Source organism: Electrophorus electricus, chromosome 20, assembly GCF_013358815.1.
Source record: "Electrophorus electricus isolate fEleEle1 chromosome 20, fEleEle1.pri, whole genome shotgun sequence".
In the NCBI taxonomy this organism is placed as follows: domain Eukaryota; kingdom Metazoa; phylum Chordata; class Actinopteri; order Gymnotiformes; family Gymnotidae; genus Electrophorus; species Electrophorus electricus.
The window spans coordinates 10,371,061-10,390,837 of record NC_049554.1 but is presented as its reverse complement, the minus strand read 5'-3'; the positions used below and the strand labels follow the sequence as shown (position 1 = coordinate 10,390,837).

The 19,777-nt window shown below is 40.2% G+C and overlaps 2 protein-coding genes across 5 annotated transcripts in view; both read right to left on the bottom strand.

Annotated features, from left to right (window-relative positions):
- cers5 (ceramide synthase 5) overlaps positions 1-11,225 on the bottom strand; it is a 17,339-nt gene extending 6,114 nt beyond the window's left edge. The window contains exons 1-6 of one of the 2 annotated variants that reach the window (XM_035520327.1): positions 10,806-11,225; positions 4,196-4,301; positions 3,291-3,421; positions 2,994-3,051; positions 2,542-2,592; positions 2,327-2,419 (exon numbers count right to left, since the gene is read on the bottom strand). In XM_035520327.1, the coding sequence (XP_035376220.1) occupies positions 2,327-2,419; positions 2,542-2,592; positions 2,994-3,051; positions 3,291-3,421; positions 4,196-4,301; positions 10,806-10,978 (612 nt within the window). In that variant the 5' untranslated portion in view covers positions 10,979-11,225. The remainder of the gene's footprint in view (positions 1-2,326; positions 2,420-2,541; positions 2,593-2,993; positions 3,052-3,290; positions 3,422-4,195; positions 4,302-10,805) is intronic. The other variant, XM_035520326.1, reaches the window with a different exon arrangement.
- A 1,828-nt stretch (positions 11,226-13,053) lies between these two features.
- Positions 13,054-19,531, bottom strand: gpd1b (glycerol-3-phosphate dehydrogenase 1b). 3 transcript variants are annotated; one of them, XM_027015271.2, is made up of 9 exons: positions 19,411-19,531; positions 16,934-17,111; positions 15,735-15,875; positions 15,248-15,386; positions 14,903-15,015; positions 14,480-14,716; positions 14,281-14,387; positions 13,875-13,988; positions 13,054-13,794 (listed from the first exon to the last, which is right to left on the bottom strand). In XM_027015271.2, the coding sequence occupies exons 1-8, from the start codon at positions 19,527-19,529 to the stop codon at positions 13,892-13,894; spliced, it is 1,131 nt and encodes a 376-aa protein (XP_026871072.2). In that variant the 5' UTR covers positions 19,530-19,531; the 3' UTR covers positions 13,054-13,794; positions 13,875-13,891. The 3 variants fall into 3 exon arrangements, with proteins under 3 accessions (XP_026871072.2, XP_026871071.2, XP_026871073.2); XM_027015270.2 differs by having other exon boundaries at positions 13,183-13,988; XM_027015272.2 differs by having other exon boundaries at positions 13,183-13,988; positions 19,385-19,513.
- Positions 19,532-19,777: the final 246 nt, after the last annotated feature.

The window sequence follows — 19,777 nt, the reverse complement described above, 5'->3', positions numbered from 1 at the left end:
GGCTCAAAAATCAAACAACTAATAATAAGGTGGCATTCATAATTACTAATTCAGTCCTTTGTGAAAACAAGCAGAACTCTTGTTCTCTTTATACTGAGTGAACAATTTGATATGGCACATCACTTGTTATTTTAATAGGCTCAATATTAGTTCACACAATATTAACTGTGGTGGGAAAAACAGCCTATAGCTGTTTACATATCGCAAAGTTCATATTAATAGTTGTTTATAGCATGCAACGAACTAATCTTGAATAATGGTCCAGTAAAAGTGCCGTTTTAGCTATGAGGGTTTTTTTTGCGTCATTTCCATGTCTGGTGTGAGGTTAAATTTGGTGCCCCTCATCAGATAGGGTTCATGCAAGGTACAATAGTCCTGATGGGCTTTCCTTTCTAATTATGTTGGACAGCTCAAACTTTGGTCAATTTCTTAATATAAGCACATCATATTGCCCTGTTCCGCAAATCCCTCCATTGTACTACTGTTTTCCCTTCAGAACTCAGTACAAAACAACATCATGAGCAAATTTACTATGCTAACTTATACTTGTTCTTCATCCTGATGTGGACATTAGAGCTGAAGGGCCTAATATTATTTGTTTTCATACACAGATGAACTAAAACATGCAGAGTAACCTATAATAGGTGGACAAACATGACAACAAAAGATGCGAATTTACCAGCTGTGGTTTCCATGTGTGCACAGAATATCGTTTACCCTGAAGTACAAGCATGAAAGCTTGCAAATTATATGCAAAACTGTGTGCAAAAAATAAGGATGTTAAGTTTGCTGCCCTTCCTTATATGGCATACATGCCTTATGCCCAAGTATTTCAAGTGAATGCTACTAAGGACAAAGGAACTGGCCCATTGTACTGGAGGTGTCTCCGCAGTGAACTGGTGAGATGCTGCAGGTGTTAACTTCAGTGATTAATCACATCACTGAAAATAACTGCAATGTTAATTTCTGTGAACATTCTGCAGTTCTAGCATTAACCATCATGCACCTGGATTGGCTTGACAAAATGAAATAATAATAAACAAAACACCAAACATACAAACACCCCACCACCCCCCAAAAAGTCTTTGTCCTGTCTACACTTGCAGACAGTATGCAATCTTCTTAGGTGCACAATAATAAAGGGCATCATTACATCACCAAAACCAGCAACCTACAAATTCCCCCACTCCCCTGCATTAACTAAAGAATTTAAATCATTCCATTACAGCCCAGTGTCACATGACAATGCCATCCCTTGTCACAACCCAAGTCCTCCAGTACAGTACACTCTCATAATATTGTCTGCTAAATAAATAAACAAAAACATATTACATACACACACAGGAACTTTTGAGCACTATAATCTATATACACTTTTGCAGTGAGCTATACTACTGAGAACATGCCTTGATGTTTATTGTATCATAAAGGTGAAAGATTCCTTTGCAAAAATGCCAGGGGCCAAAGTTCCACAACTAAGACAATAAAAGTGCAACTATACAACTACAAGTGATGAACTAGTAACTATTACACTACACAAGAATAATTAGGACTCTCTATATTCACTCTGGGCGGGCTACAGAATAACCAATCTGTGATCCAAATTATACTGCCACAAGCACCGATTCCACTATGGTTACGTAGTAGGTGAACAGACTCAGTGTCACTAAAGTATGCAGCGTAATCAAGCCACGTCGAGTTTCTGCACCTAAGCCAGCATATGACAGAGCTCAGGAGCTTGCATGCAACAACCCAGGACAAGGCCAGTGCGCAGGAATGTGTGCGTCACTAAGGCACCAGATTATTCCCATAAAGCCCATAAAAAGCCAGCCCATAAAGCCAGCCACTGTGCCAGGCGGGCGGAGGTGACCGCTGGGAATTAGGACACCATTAGGGCACTGGGGAACACAGTGGCACCGAACTTTGCTACCCACCAGCATTCACATGCACAGCTCTCTCATTCACGTGCACACTCATACAATCTCTCATTCAATTGCACACGTGTACACACACACACACACAATTATCTCCACCATCATCTGTGTGAGGGCCTCACATTTATGATTATACACAACTTAAACATGAATATGTATCTTATTTGAGTATATAACGTGTTTATCATTAACCTTTATGCCTAGGTATAACAAAAAGAAAAATATGTTAAGGTGTTTTGGCAAGCCAATATAAGTTCCTTACATTTTTTAAAGAATGAATACTACTTGCATAAAGGACCAGGGGCATAAACGACAGAAATGTCACAGTTCAGCACATTCTGTTCCTAAGTACAGCAACAATGCTACACACGCACGCATACACGTGCACCCACCTTTCTCTTGATGTCTGTAAACTGGGAGAACATAAGCGACCAGTAGAAGGCCAGCTCTGTCACATAGTAGTGATATAAGCCAGGTGTGAGGACCTTTACAGGAAAACATTACACACACAGACACACACAAATAAATATAGAAGGCTATAGGACACTAATGTTCAATTGTCATTTACAACAGACACACTGCTAAACTCAGGATCGTTTTACCTCACCTGATAGGGGTAATTGTACCAGCATTGTCGTGTGTCCCACATCCAGGGAGACTACAATACACACACACACACACACACACAGTTAATTTAAACATTTTAATTTTCCATTCTCCTCGTGGATGTTAACTGATGTCCAAACACAGTAGCCTTGACATGTTTATCAACATTACTAAAACCTAAGAGGGATCTCTTGTTATTAAATGGGGGTAGTCCGTTGAATGGCGCAAAGCAACAGCTGTGCAGGGATCCAGTCCCTAAATATCCTATACACCCCCGAAAGATGGAGACTAACGTGTACAGCGAGCCTTCGCTACTGTAGTTACTGTAGACAGGTGGGCCTTATTACTTTTGAACACCTCTGGACTGATCGTTTTGCCCGCCACTGTTCAGCTTATATTTTTGTGATTGATAACCTGCTTTCTCCCGTTTCAGCTTGGATGTTTGCAGCTCACCTGCCACAGAAAGCAGAACCCATAGGTAAATATGCACAGATAAAATGTAAACCTCCACCTGGAAAGAAAATCAAAGACCTGGAATCAAATAAAAGGAATGCAAGATCATAGTAACAAAGGCAATGGCCTTATTAAGTCTACAGAACACATACACGCACACAACTCATCTGAAAACAATTCCAGTTAGAGGGTGACAATGGAAACAATCACTCTAATCTGCTTTGACGTCAGAAGAAAGGTGTGAGGCTACATGTGTGCAGTTCAAAGCTCAGAATCCACGGCAGAGGAGAGACCCACATGCTCTCGCAGAACTTGGTCCGCGTGGTGGGCTTGTCCTGGTTTCGCCGGTGCCGAAACCATCGCTGGAGCTTCCGCACTTCCCAGTCCAGCTGCTTGGCCAGCCCATTGAGCTGCCGGGAGTCTGGGCACTAAGAGAAGAAAGAGCAAATTAGAATTTTTGCCTGTCAAACTCAAAATGCTAAAGTTCACAAGGTAAAAGCAGAGCAAATAGCCATTAATAAGCTTTATAACTTTACTGACAATTTTAATAAGACGTAAATGGAATAGGTAACACTAAAACAGCAAGAAAATATAAGTGACTATAAAGGCACTCATATCGTATATGGCTAGCACACTTTATTGATTGGTAATATGACACTGCAGCAAAGTCTCATTCTTATGTGATATCAAGGTGCTGGCACACCCATTCACCTATAGCAGGGGTGGCTATTAAAAGGTTAGCATTAATGAGCTTTGAATTACAGGATACTGGAAAATAAACCACAGCATTTAGTGTAGAGCTTTGAACATGTCCAGATATTAATAAGGCAATGGTAAACCCTCTTAAACTGAGGCTCGCCTTTCTACTTTTCTCTGCGGAAACAAACAGGTCTTTGCAATAAAAGACATGAGATCTTCATTAAGAGTGAACTTAAGGCTCCCAAGAGTAAGAAGGTTTTCTTCAAGGAGAGGAGAAAAATAAATAAATAAAAAATTCGATGAGATTGCAGTGGAGAATTAAAGTACAACAACACGTGAGCTAGAAGCATGAACGTTCACGTGAGCGAATATGCATGAGTTTTGAGGCTGAACTTTGCTATAAGTTCTTGCCCAATAGCCATGGAAGACCGTGAGGGCTTTGAGCCTCCCCAGGAGAAAAACCCAAAGCAGTGCGATGGAGTGTGTAGAAGAGGTGGGTGTACCTTTGTGACACATGTAAACACTTTCTCCAAGACAGGGTTCTGCTGCGCTTTCCGGCTCACCTCGGCGTGGATATGAAGGATGTACGCACATGGACCTGCTATAAACCTGAGGGAGATCAAAGACAGCAGTGACAGCAAAGGCCAAGCTTTATTGCTGAGACACCATGTAAAACCTTTAAGATATTAACTTTTTTTCTTTTTTTTAAATAAACATTTCTGTGATAAAACAGGATGGATCATTGGGGGAAGACCTCTAGGAAATGCCCGTTGCTATACATTGCACACATACCTCAAATAGGGTAGGTGCTGCAGTTCAGAATACGAGTGCCTGAGTCTGAGACAACAAATATGTACAGCATAAACAGACAGGGTGCATGGAGCATTGTAATGGTACAGAAACGGGATCACATCGGACTAGGCTCAATAATTCATCTTAATAGGGGAAGACAGCCATTTGTGTGTTTAAAGTAAATTTCACATCCTCATACACACTCTCATAAAAGGTAATTTCCAACACTGCAAAAAAATATCCAAAATGCACATATCCCTCTGAACACAAAAAGGACTCACTTGTCAGTAGTTCAGCTGTTACTTTGCATGCAACCAAATTAGGAAAATCTACAATATGTTACATACATAGTTAGTTTCAATGGTTTGTCATAGATCAGTCTCCATCATAACTCATATTGTTTTAAAAAGAAATGTGGTGTTCCAGTGATTGCATTTTTTACAAAAGTAGTGTGTGCCTACTTCTGTCCACCACAAGGCTGAAGAGCAGGTGACATTCCCAAATCAGACAGAAAGGTGTAGATCAGACAAGATCAGACAGAAAGGTGACTGATGACGGCAGGATCTCGTATTTAGTTTGACCCCAACTTTCCTGTCCAATATTTTATCAGAATTACCGTATGTTCACTTAAAACATGAAACATTATGGGTAGGTTTTTGAACCTGCATCTTTGCTAAAGTACAGTACATTACAATGATGGTGAAGACTTACAGTAGCTGTGCATAATGTTTTAATGTTAACTGATAAAACCATAAAAATACATAATTAAGTGAAATTCAACTGTGACATTGAGAAGAACTTCATGCCATCAAATGAGACTCTTACAACCTATATCTTGATTTCCAAAAATTTATTTCAAAACATTCTTCCTTGCTACTGACTATGACAGAACACATCAGCAGCATGGCAGTGCCACAGGGAAAGCAGTGGCAAACACACTGAGGAAACCAATGGCTACGTGAATAACAACAAAGATTCTGTTATGTGATTACATTTCAACATCATGACAATTAGTTTGTCTTAGAATAAAAAATAAATAAAAAAATAAAAACATAAAAAAGATGACTACCGTTTTCTTACTTGAGCTGTGAGGTTTTTCTTCATTTTCTGAATTTTCCACATTTCTGATTGGACCTCTTAAGCATTTTTCCACCTAAGAGGCGTTTGTCTCAATCAGATATAAAAAGTCAAATCTAAAAAAAGATTATACAACTCAACCGATAAGATTAAATTCAGCAAAACACTGCTTGTGTGTGGAGGGGAGACAGGACAGCATACACAAAGGAGTAGGCATTCTGCTGCACTGTGAATGAAATGAATGATTTAAAGGATTTAAAAGACAATCCATGCAGGGAATAATAGACAACTGTTTGCATGACCCGAGGGTGTGTTCATTTCTCTAGACTTTAAACAGAGGAAATGAAGTGAAAACTGAATAACGGCCATGAAATGAACCATGAAGGCACCGGTATTTTCAGACAGTGTACGAAACAACTTTGTCTTAAACAGGAAACTCAATCAAATGATGGCATTTAACAAATGTAGGCTATCCTTCTAATCACTCTCACACACACACACACACACCTTATATTTATATGCAAATGTATTACACTCAAAAGTAGACTGCAATTAGGAGAACATCTTTTAGAGAGAAGTGCAAGGCAGGAAGATGGAGGATCGCCTTAAATCAATGTAATATCGTAGATGGAATTCCCCATCTGCTATATCTCTGGCATGAACACAAGCAATCCGCATTTACACCAACATTGAGACGAAGGATAAAGGACTATCGTGACTCAGTGTTGACAGCTGTTCCTGACAGTTTATTACTCTGTGTTACGCAGTGTTCCCGCTCTGGCCAGTTCGACTCCGCTCTGCCTCACGAGCGCATACAGAACCGTGGTATTTGGCACTGACCAAAAATAATGTTTCACAGACTGTGTTTTAATTAGAATGGGGTAGGCAAAAAGCAAGGTGCATTCCCTATCTGAGGGTGCTACATTTAACAGATGGTAGTTCCATTATTTCAAATATTTTGACTGACTGTCTTGCTGACTGATCGCCTCACTAGCTGGCGCGCACACACACACACACACACACAGAGAGAGAAAGATGCAAACATGTAAACATAATCTTATTCTTATCTTACTCATCACTCGACACATTGGAATTCTGAGGGAATTTTTAGCAGCCTGTGTCGCCCAAACCCAGTTAACCAGATTGTACCTTTGTAGAAACAGACTTTATCAAAAATAAATAAAAAATATCACGGTTGTATCTTCAAAAAGAACTTTAGCACTATGCAGACCAAGGAGTGTCTGGTGATGGTTATTTAGGGTTCCTTTTGACTATCCTATATGCTTTTGAGAAATCTAATGACACTTTACTAGGAGCATTTTGGACATGTTGAGGCAAAAAATCAAAAACACCAGACATCCAGTAAACATCTGCTAACACGAACCTGCATGATCAGATGACCTTAACTTCGCCCTCCCTAATCCCTGATTTTAGCCCTCCTTAATCTCTGATCTGTTCACCTGAAAATGTGAAGTGCTTTTAAACTGCGAATATCACATTGAACACACACACACACACACACACACACACACACACACACACACACACACACATTGCATGCAAACACATCTTCACAAAGATGTTAAACAAGCTCATAAACTTCATCATAAATTATTGACTAAATTCATTAAAATGCTTTTACACATTTAAAATCTTGTTTCTGTTATCTGTGTCTTGATTGCATTCTCTATCATGTCGTGGCTACGTTCTGCAGTATCAGCACTTCTAAACACGAGCTCTGCAGGTTCAGCTTTAAACACATTCACACGATGGTCCCTGCAGTGCTGAAGCACCACTTCTGAGAATTACCTTAAAGCAAAAATGTGTCATCCTGACAAAGTGTAAAACTACAAACATGTGTTCAAATGTGTATATGAGGGATGGTAAGGTTTGAAAATCATTATTAGCATTCTCACATATCAGTAACTAAGTGTGCAAATTTAAACTACGGTACAATCGAATAGCAGGAAATGGGTCATCACACAAGGACAAAAAGTTCAACAGCTGACATCATACATTGTGTCATCTCTATCTGGTCTTTTATAGAGGATATTTCAATTATGAAAAGGTCCACTTGAACTACACCAGTGTTATATTGATCAAAAGATGAACTCTAATCCTCATCTTACTGTCTAACGTCATCCACATTAAGGTCATTACTGCTCTGATAGACTTGGGCTGTGAGTGAAACTCTTATTAGTTAGAAGACACTAATTTGAGCTCAGACACACTGTTTGGGTGGGTCCTCTTTTCTGTAAGCTATGTAAACCAAACTCTTGTGAGCTCGATCAGGCATGTGAATTCACAGCCTGAGAACCTTCTAGAATTCTTCTAAAAGACTCTGCTTTTCTTGTGCCAACACTCCCTCCCACCCCTTACTCATTGTTATACTGTCCAAATAGTTAATTTATTGGCAGTTATTATTTATCGTTTCCTTTTTAAAATTACAAGGTGCTACATTTCACTGCAACTTTGTACTTGCTACAAATGTATATTCGACAAACTTTGATTTGATTTGATTTGAACTGAGGCGAAAGCTCGTGTCTAGGCAAAATATCCCCAAACAAAAACATTGAGGCTTCATCTTAAAAAGCTTCTTGGTCTTAATTGCTTAGCCTGCATTTACACATACTGCCACCACTGTAGGCACTGTGGCTTAGAAGAACCTGCCAGGGCATTAGCTATTCAGTGTGTCTTCATTCAAAGTAGTGGAGCATTTCTACATCGTGAGTCATTGCTTGCACAACAACACTTACACAAAAATACCTCGTGCTTTTCAATTACTACGACTCGAGTTTTATAAGGCCTTGAGCACATTCCTGAAGTCAAATGGGACCAAACCGGAGACTTCCATGAATGGATGATTGTGTGAATGTACAGCACTGTGTATATGTGTTGTGTGTGTAACGAATCTAGGTGGGGGTGCTGTGGACAGGCATAAATATTATAAGGCTGAGAAGAGCATGCTCTTGTCTGCGTGCATGCATGCATTTGTGCATGTCTGATTCTTGTGTGAGAAAGACAAGCAAACTAGTACCGTATGGCTCTCCAAACTGTTTCTCAATGAAGGTGGGTGTTCCAACATGTGTGGGCAGCCTAACTGAGGATGAGCACACATGCCAGCCAGCGAAACATGCCAGCACGTTTAACCCCCATGGTGAAGGCTTCTGACGCCATCCACTGTGCTCAAGTCATCGCTGATGAATAAATGAATGAGTCAGTGCAACCAGACCGGCCGCGTGCCACTGACAACAATTTCCCCCACATCCTGAGGGATGCGCGGCTGGCCGAGTGACGCCAGGCAGCAAGCCGTTGCCCCTCAGCACTGCTAGCAGCTCCTCCCCTCCCCAGGAGCATGCCAGGCATTCCCCCAAAGCCAGCCCAATACTCGGCGGACAGGGGAGCTTAATTGGGCTGCTTGGATGTTGCGAGCCATTGATTGGCTCTCCGGACGCTGCTAACGAAGGGAAGACGAGTTCCTAGAAGCACCATAAGAAGATGGGTGTCCTCAGAAGTAAACAGGTGATGGACTCCCAGAGGAGGGCAGGGGTAGCCATGGTGGAGTACCGTTGGAGTTAAGCCTTGGGGCTAAGCGACTCATTTAAAAGTTGTCACAGGGAAATAGGCCAGGTCTGAGTAGCTGCCCTATTTACCATGCCACTGCCATCTTTTACAAAATGCAGTTTTAATCTATCTGATGGGTTTAAATCTAGCAGTAGGACACAGACCATCACTGAGATTAAATCTGAATTTAAGCCAGCCATTAAAAGATAAGAGTCATTGCCATTACTGATGAAAATCAAATGACCTCAGGTCTTCTGTTAAATAAATAAATAAATAAGGCAGGAGTTCACTGCATTCTTGTACAGGACTGGTTTAACAAGCTATGCTGAAGTTTGTCTCTGCCAATGCATTCTTGAAGATGTGTGCAGAGGCTCGACACACAATCTGCAGCAAAGAGGCTTTTATCGAACGAGTGGAACCAGACTCAAAATCTAAAATATTCCACTATAACCAGAAAAGCCAGATAGTTATCTTCAGCTCCAACTGGTTAAGCAAGAATGTGCTCTCTATGTAGGTCAATAAACTTCAATTTAGCTGCAGTCATACCACTGAGGGACCTGTTTTCATGCTTACATTATTTGTTTATGCCAGGTATGTAAAAACCTATCCATGCAACTTTCAGATAAAACAATTTTCAAGAGAATATTTCTCAAATTTGTTCACAAATAAATATTAACTACCAATCTTAGGCACTATTAATGCTAGCTGGCTTTCTGTTAAATCTTCTAAGAACAGACCTCTGTTTAACCTGTACAACAGTTGTGTATAACTCAAACAGTTTTGCTTCTTTGCTAGGATAATTGTTTTGTTTTGGAGGTATGCACATAGTCCAGGTTTAACAATTTCACAAAAACTCAGAAATAAGGCTTTCTAGCCAAGCACATAACAAAAATGCACAGACATGTTAAATAATATTCTCTTGCTGCAAATAAGTAGATAAACAGATATAGAACACTGCATGGCAAGGATGAGAAAAGGCAGCAGGGCTTTAGCAGTCATTCAGTTTTGCCAGCTCGTGTGTTATAGAAGCCCTGAGAAAAAAAGATCGACAATAAGGAATTATGTACTAGATCTCCAGACAAACAAATGACTAGTTCACGATAACCCAACTTCTATTCATTAAGTAGCCTGGAAGACATGCTTTCAATTACAGGCTGGCATGAGTATACCAAGGCTGACAGGCCAAATGTAAGCCTTAAATTCAAATCCTTCTTCACTGCTTAACCTGTTAAATAAGCCATTTATAAGCAACTTTACACATAGCTATCTATCTATCTATCTATCTATCTATCTATCTATCTATCTATCTATCTATCTATCTATCTATCTATCTATCTATCGCAAACTTTGAATTCGCAAAAAGGGTCTGATCAATGGGACTTACAAAGGTGGCACTGGAAAGAAGACAAATAACCAGTGATTTAGCTAGAGGTTTCAATGGTAATAATCAACTCGAATAAGTAGGTTACTTGCTGGGAATTATCTAAAGAAATACCCAATAAAATAAAGACAAGACAGCTAGCTAGCTATCCCAAGAAGCACTTCTATGCTAAAAAACAAGAATTTTCGTGTTCAGTCATACCATCTCTCTTCCGGTCCATGCACAAGTTTGTTCTTGATTTTTGCCTGGTTTTGACCATCAAGTGATTGTTTTCGCTAGTCGCCTGTCTGAGTGCGTACCTTTCGAATAATATCCTGACAGCGAATATCCCCAGGGCCAGGGGCAAAGCTGTGAGCAAGTGTCCGGCTTTAGGATACTCCACCCCGGGCGCTGGGTCCGCGAAGTCCGCCCAGGTCACATTATGAGGAAGCCAGAATTTTTCGTTCCAAAACCAGGCTGAAAGAGCAGCCATGTTAAGAATTGTGTCTAGAAAAGGAAGTGAAGTACCTAAAGAAAAATGAAGGGGTTATGTATTCACCGCCCCCTTTTCTGTGTACAGCAACGTGTACGAGGTTAACCACCATTGAACTGTTTCCGCAACCACGAGGGAGCGAGGATGATGAATTTATTAGCCCCACCTCCGCAGTCGTATAACCGGTGGTAGTATTTAGTTGTCGAAAACTGGAAATCACAAACAAGCTAAATTAGTTTGCAATTATTTTAGGAAAGGCAACTAACTTAACGTTAACAAAGTGTGTAACGCTTCTTATTTTTATAATGCCATCTGTCTTTCGTAGCTATTCAATATTAATGTTGCCTGTTGGCGTCTGAACCTTATAAGGCTGCGAACTGGTGAACAAAGCTTCCGTTATTTTAACCTATAAGATGCAGGTCTCCGCTCTGGCGTGCGAAAACTGTAGTACAGTTTGAAATGATCGGATTGGTGGCGATTACCATTACGCTATAAACATTCGTGACTGACAGCATACAGCCACACCCTGTCACGCCTCCGTGGTTAATTTAATTCTCAAAAAACACTCGACTGACATCCGAAATATGGTCCGCTTCTGATATAATCTGATTATATCGTGGATAAAATGTGTCCTCCGGTGATTGCAAGATGGCATTTCCTTTTTTTTGGTAAACTGTTAATTTAATATAGGCCTACTACATAATGATCTAAAGGCAATCTATTAATTAAATTAAATTCATTCAGTCATACTAAACATTGGCAAAATTATTCATTTGAACTCATTAGCGACAACAGTGTTGAACGATGTTTATCAGTGTTATGCAGGCTATGCTTGCCACTATTTTCATTTGTACGTAACTATAGCAACTAATTTTATATATATATATATATATATATATATAATTTATTTATTTTTTTCACCGCGAGTTATACTGTGTATGACTATGTATGTGACAAATAAACCAAAGAATATATATATAGGACGTTTCTCGCGCGCAGCCCACAATAGCTGGTCGTCTGTTTTTTTGTGGTCCGAGCCTCCGGGCGTGGGTTTCACATGCGAAAATATGTAGAATAATACATAATCGGCGTTCACAAACCACAGGGTACATGTGTGTTTTTCTTTTCATCGTAGCTTTGCCTACGGGCCTTACATGCCACGTAACGTGAAATAAATGACTTTCCATTCTCAGGATCCCTCTGCATTTGCGAATCACGCAAGCGTACAACTTTAAAATTTGGATGGCGCAGCATGCGATATTCATAACGTTTGTTTTCCGACGATGCCACCGTGTGGCCATGAACAGCAGTTTAATTGATTAGCAAACACTTAACGTTCACCCACATGAAATGGGATTTTACTCCCTTCCCCGTCAAAATGGCACGTACATGGCCTTTAGACAGATTTAGGTGTGTAATTTCTTTGATCTCTGAGGTGAAAAAAGTCGGATACCACTCTGCTGCGACAGCCACCTTCTGTCGTCTGGCTGTTCTACACTTCCCTAAAAATAGTTCTACCTTTGCCTGACGGAGAGCAATATTAATAGACGTTCAACTATGTGAAGTATTTATTAATTATAATTCAGTCTGTGGACTAGGATAATTACTAGTCGAAGAGGGATCTGCAAATCGATATGATTTGCAAATTGATATTGTAACAATGGTATGTTCAAAAAGACAACTGTAACTGGCGCTGCAGGAAAAATAACAAACTACTGAAAACCAACAGATGCACATGATCCTCCATCACTAATGATAAATTATGCTGTGTGCATGTTGCATGGGACTCTGCGATAAAATTCCCAGATTTCTGTGATGCAAAATTTTATAATCCCTGCAGAAAGAGCCCAGTGCCCAGTGCAACATCTTGCTAAGGTAGGGATGTGAGGCATTAGCTGTCTACTAAAAGGTCAAAGGAAGAAACCTTGGAAGTCGCTAAAGGTGAAAAGTTTAGGGTAGCACCCAAGGGCTTAAGAAGGAGAGTCACATTTCATGCCCAAAGTATGTGGCTAAATGCAACCCCCACAGTACAGTAAATAATCATAGAGCCAGAGATTCATACAGGGCTAAAGGAGTGACATTCAGTTTGTTTGGCTTCAAACATTAATTTGATTTCACCAATTGCAATCAGCTGACAGAGTTCATGCTGAAGTTGTACTATACTCTGAAAAACCATAAGGTTATGCAAGTATAAAGTAAAAATATAAGACTTGAGAAGTTTTTAGTTTTTTACCATTTCATTAACTGAATTCAAAAAAACTTTTGTTAACAGCATACTATATTTGGAACCATGAATTTAGAATAAAAGACAGATTATAAAAGGGGCAGCACTCAATGCCATGGTACAAGTAGTCAGCTGTGGTTATTTGTGTATGTTCTGTTTAACAGAAAACTAGTATGAACAGGATTAAGTGTTAAGTCAGGCATTTTAAGGCATTTCTTACCCTCAGTTGCCACAGTCCATAAGATTCCATTACCACACAGACTAGTGTTACGTAACAGCCTGCTCACTTGAGACAGGCTGTGTTTAAGACAGTTAGGAGTCATTTCCAATACAAATCCTTTAGAAAGGACACCTGTTTCAGGGTTATGCAACATCCTTAACAAGACATAGGCACCTCCATCCTGAAGTGGCAGAACATTCCTTTTTTTTTTTTTTGTGGTGTGGTAATGGTAAGGCTTTTTGGTGTTGAAGCTATGACACTCAGAGCATTTTGAAACATTGTTCTGGAGAAGGCATCCTCAGTTCAGCCATAGTTCCATCCTCCACTGCAAAGTCTTCTCTTCTTTCCTTAAACCGCTGATGTGAATAAAACCTAGGCACAATTTAAGACAGCCCTTTACGCCCATTTAAGTTTTAGTGGGTAAACTACTAGCTAAGTCAGCCATATCTTGCCTCTGGCTGCCAGTGAGTTACATGTGCTCCGGGTGATTCTGCAAACAGTTGATGAACTCATTTACTGGATGACCCTGGAAGCAGATCTGATACACTGCACTGAACAGCGGAAACCTGGAGGAACATCAAATATAAAATGCAATAGGACAAAGTTCATAATTTGCATGCTCATTAGCAAGAGTTCTTGATTTGCATGCTAATTAGGAATATTTAAATAATGGATGATCAACTTCAGTCAAGCTCTACCACCAATAGCTGCATCAGGTGTTTTAGATTTAGGATGTACCTCAACACTGTAGCATGGTGGAGCTGCAGGTGGGTTCCCAGATGCTGCACTATGGAAGCTACAACTCCCCCCATTTTTTGTTGCAGTGATAAAGGTGTGTTATGTGCTATGACTGCTTACTTGTCAACCAGGTTTTTATGCTTGAGGATATGGTTCACTTCAGCCGCTGTGGCTGGACCCTGGAGCTTCTGCCCGTTCAGCATCTCTTTCTCCAGCTCCTCGATCGTCTGAGGGTAGAGAGAGAGCAAACTTTCTATCAGACAAAAATATATGGAACTTGGATGAGGCACAAGTGGGTTTGCCCGTTTGCCTGACTGACCTTGCCTGTCCTGGCAAAAGCCTCGCCGATCTTGCGGTTGCGCCCGCCGTAGCAGGTGGTGATCAGGTCAGCCACGCCGCAGCTCTCAAGGAACGTAGCGGGCGAGACGGGCCCAGCCGTGCAGAAGATGCGTGCAAAGGCGATCATCTCCATCAGGCCTAGACGGATCACCGCCGCCTTGGTATTGTCACCAAAGCCCAGGCCGTCGCAGAATCCAGCACCAACGGCCACAATATTCTATATAAAATTTTTTAAAAAGCAGAGACCACTTGCTGTGACTCAGATTGCGGATATGAACATCAATGTACAGCAAGAATTGCAATATATATTTTCTGCTTTATTTTCTGGGTACAGTTAGTCCATCAAAACTGATTGTATATCAGATAATGCTGTGATGTGAATGAATGACTGACACATGATCACCTTCAAAGCTCCACAGATCTCTACAACATCCGCCTCTGCTACGACAGTAACCCGGAAGTTTGTGGTCTGCATAAGTTCCTTCAGCAGGGGCCCATGTTCCTTGCTTTTGCAGCCTAAATGGATCAACACATTGACAAGAATCCCAGGACCACATTCACTGATAGCATTGAAAAGAAAAAAATTAAAAAATAAAATAAAAGAGCTATCTGGACACACCTTACCATACAGACTTATTGTTACTCCATTCATTAACTGACTCACTTAAACTATGCAGGAAATTTAATGGCAAGCTCATCATTTTCCAATTGTATTGCTGAATAATGGCGATAATTACGGCCCACGTACCAATGGTGGTTTCGCAGAATTTTTCAGCAGCCACTTCGTTGGCCAGGTTGGCCCCCATAAGCACAGTCATGGTGATGCCCAGTTTCTCTTTGATCACATCGGAAATGAGCTTCAGCCCATCTGGGCCCTCATCCACACCCTGGGTCAGGTAACAGTCATCATACATGGGCACACACACAAAGAAATGTTCCAAGACCAAATGGGGGAGTAAAGTGAGATTACTTGGGTAGTAAAATGGTTTTGGGCAAGCACAGAGATTCCAAAGTGAGAAGAATTAAAATACTCATGTTTACTTTCAGGCAAAAGATAACCAAGGAATACCTTCATGAAATATACCCAGACTTGTTTTAGTAAACCTAACCACACTGCCAAATTACGAATCTGTAAACACTAGATTTATGCCCCATAAATACTACATCTATGCATATTTAAATATTGCATAACACAATATTAAATATGCAAATGTATAAAACACACTGAGACCTGCCTTGATTAGGGACATTCCTACTGCATCTTTCTTGATGTGTCCTTTGATTGTTTCGCAGGTTTTGTTTATGAACTGGTGGGGGATCACAAAGATAAGGATGTCTGCTCCTTTCACAGCCTCCAGCAGATCTGGAACAGCCACCTGAAGAAAAAAAACCAAACAAACAAAAAAAGAAAAACACAGAACAATTTTCACAAATAAGGAAAGCTGTTAATCCCAGTCAACAATTAAGTGAATCTGGCCTAATGTTGCGAGGGGAATATAGGAAGAACCTGGACTTGATTTAACATACCAAATGAATCTAAGCATGAGTATTAAAGGAGGAGGAGATGAGGGATAGGTCTGTGTCTTTTCTTTCCAAAACCGGATTCAGTCAATGCTTTTTGCATGATATTCCTACATATTTCACATGATGAACCACACCACCACAACATTGCTCAATATACTGTGAGTCTTCTACCATTATTGAGACCAGTAACTGTCATGAAAAAAAACAGTAACAAAGACTTTTAATGGGAATTCTCTACTGGAAGCATATTCCTCAGTTCATGGTTAACCATGCAATATCTTTGGTAAAACAAACCCTGCCAATATGTTTTTATCTACTTAACAAAGCCAAAATAATATTTAAAGCCACAACCAGCTCTTTCACAACAAGGTATGAGCCTGAAAAAAATACTATTTCAAATGCTTAAGGGGTTTGACATACTTTCAGAACATTCACATGGCTTAGACTCTGCAATACAGGAACTAATAGCAAATCTTATACCAACATCATGTAGGCACCTCATTGTTGCATCCTAGGCACCTTAAAAGGTGCTCTCCCCACACTCCAACAGCTTCATCATCATCATCAGCAGCAGCATCACTTTAAAGTCCCAATCTGAAGCATTTGGATATTGATCCATTTTTAGGGGCTTTTAAGCCTCTGTAGGCATGGCATTTTCCCATGTTTTTCATACTGAACTGGCAGCACCATGGACATCTTCAGCTGGCTTATTGGAAGAAGACTCCATCATGGTCAACATTTATTTAGAAGTTCATTCTGATCTCCAGTTTCATTATGGTAGTCTGATTTTGCTGTTTTATGCAGGTGAAGTAAGAGGAAGGCGGAGTTCCATTAAATGAATATGGAATTCAAAACTAAAAGGGTAGCTGGTGAACAGAACGTAAAAGAGGCAGATAGGCTAATGTCGTACCACGTTAGGAGGCAGCTTGTGTCCTGGCAGGTATTTGACGTTCTCATGCTCCGTGTTGATGATTTCGGTGAGCTTGCGTCCATTCACCACCTCCTCGAACACCCACATGTTCACAGTGTCATCAAACATTGCGTGCTTGGCTGCATTAGCCCCAACTATCTTGGCAATGGCAGACCCCCTGTGGAATGATGGACAGTGGACCTATATGAAAACTGAAAGAACAATTTCCAAGGTGCTGCTGTCACTCATTGTAGACAAATCATTATACTGCTGAAGTGTAGTGCATTATAAGCAATACAGCTGTTACTATTCACTAAGTAAGATAAACTGTGAATAACTGAAAGTGACGTGCTTGTGATAGATTACTGATATATTGGGCGGCCATAATAGACTTTGGAAAATATGTCAGTTGGATAGATTTCACAATGAATTGAGTTGATGTGCTTAAATGACACTTGGGTAGGTTCCTTGCAGTCTATAAGTATCGGTGCACATCACTGTAGAAATCTCAGAGGACTTGTGTGATCTCACACTTACCTGCATACAGTGTCAGTCAAATTACAGAGTTACATACAAACTTAGCGGGTAGGCATGATAACGAGCATTCAGGTGTGACAACAGCCAAGTGTCAAACAATGAAGACTGTGCAACATCATAAAGATAAGACACTGTCTGCAAGACAGACTGACAGAGGCAAGAGACTAACAGTATCACTCACACTATTCAAATAAACGTTTGACATTAAGTGATTGTGAGGAACTGCCTTGCACAGACTTCTGCCAGAAATCTGTGTTCACAAGAGTGCCCTGTAAACTAACAGTAAAACAACTCATTTTGTACAATATTCATGTTATTCCAGCATCTGAAACAAATGCAAAAATAGCATAAAGAAATAAGTTCTAAACTTTCATTTTAGATCTTAACTCCTAGAAGGCCAGACTACTGCATAGTCTAGCGTTTCCCTAATGTACACCCCCCACGATTCAGAGCAAAAACAACATGATAAATAGCTGATGAATCAGGTGTCAGAGCAGGCACTAAACCATGCTGAACTTGGGTCTGCTTGAGGGACAGATTTGACTCTCTTGGAACATGACAATCAGCTTAGTGGAGAAGCATTCTGGAATTCACCAGATGCATTTGTAGTGTGTGTGGGGGAACTGCTATTTTCTTCTTTATGAATGTGGGGAATGACGAGACAACATGTGCCAAAGAGCTGTTATCATATACATCAGTGCACCCACATCATTTACAACATTTGTCTTTTTGCATACATTCAACAAGGTGAATTTTTTTTTTTTATCTTGCATTAGGTGAAGGCATCACAGAGGAATAAAGGATACACATTCTGCAGTACAGAAGTTCTACTCACTGTACAGTAGCCAAGACAACTTCATACTCTTGGCAAGTTTAATTTTGGTTAATGCGAGTTCCAGTTAAGACTGAATGATTACAGGCTGCATGAGAAATAGTGCCTCTTGATAGCAGATTCCACTATATTTTCATATTCCTACTATTAACAAAAAAGAAAAGAAAAAAAAAACTCTATAGTTAAGTCCTTCTAGGTCTTGTCAATAATCATTAGCCTAATATATCCATTTCTGAATGTTCCACATCTGAACAAAATTACACATAGCAGAATGCATTTTCAAAATGACTTGCTTATAGCAATACCAGGGCAGAACTGAATTAAAGTATTTCAATAGTTTTTCAAATTGTAAACATATCAAATACTAGACTGCTTTCAAATTCAAATGTGAGCCTTCAATGCCGCTCGAAGGATTTACAGATCACTAATCACAATGTCTGTCCTTTGTACGGCAGATTTTTACGTTATTTACTTTCAAGAGAACTCGTCCATACATTTAAGCGGCAAATGATGACAAGGCAAACCAAACGATGTTCAGTCAACAAAGCACAGCGGTACTTTTTTTTTTTTTTTTAAAGATGCTGGGTCTGCAGATGATCACGCCTTTGTTTAATTAACTGTCCGAGTTACTGTTCCATTGGGATGACACAAGGAAGGTGGGAATGAGAAACGTGATTTTAACATAGGCTATCTTAGATTTATCTTGCCCCGCTTACTCAGCATATTTTTTAGGCATTAGTTTCATCGTACACTTACACCATACACTTACTGATGACGTAATAGGACACAAACCAGGACAACCTTTAAACCCCCACCCCCTCCCCCCCTCTCTATAACGGCCGTATTTAACCGGTCACATTCTATTAAACCCTTTAACGTTTTATAGAATTTCAAATCTTTGAACTAGCTGTCTGTAACCTGCAGTGCCGACGAAGGCTTGGTATAGAGGTGTTGCTTCTTTTCGGATATCGCCAAATTAAAGTTCAAAGTGAAACGGTATCAGTGTCAACAGCTTAAAAATAGAGCTGTCGCCACTGTGGAAGAAACAAGCGGGAGAGACACAGTAGCCTTATTTCACTTACCAGTTGCCAGAGCCGATAATACAGACCTTTTTCGCTGCCATTGGCTGTATTGGATTTTCTGCGCAATTTGAGGATCTATGCGAGTAAGCGGGCCGTTCACGGAGCAGCACTGCTGGTGGAGTTCGGACTTATTTATAGTCCACATGGGTGGATATCACGATTGTTAACGCCCCCTTCTATACGCCGATTTATCGCACCCAGCATTATGACGTATTAGTTTACAATATTTAGCAAGTCGCACATAAATACACTATACAAGCAATTAATTTTTCAGTAAATACAGTTAAACCCAACGAATTTCATTTATAACATTTCCGACAATCCAATTGGGACTTCCATGCAAATAGGATAACACAGGACTATGCCCAAACCTTTGTGGAAGTCAAGCGGCGG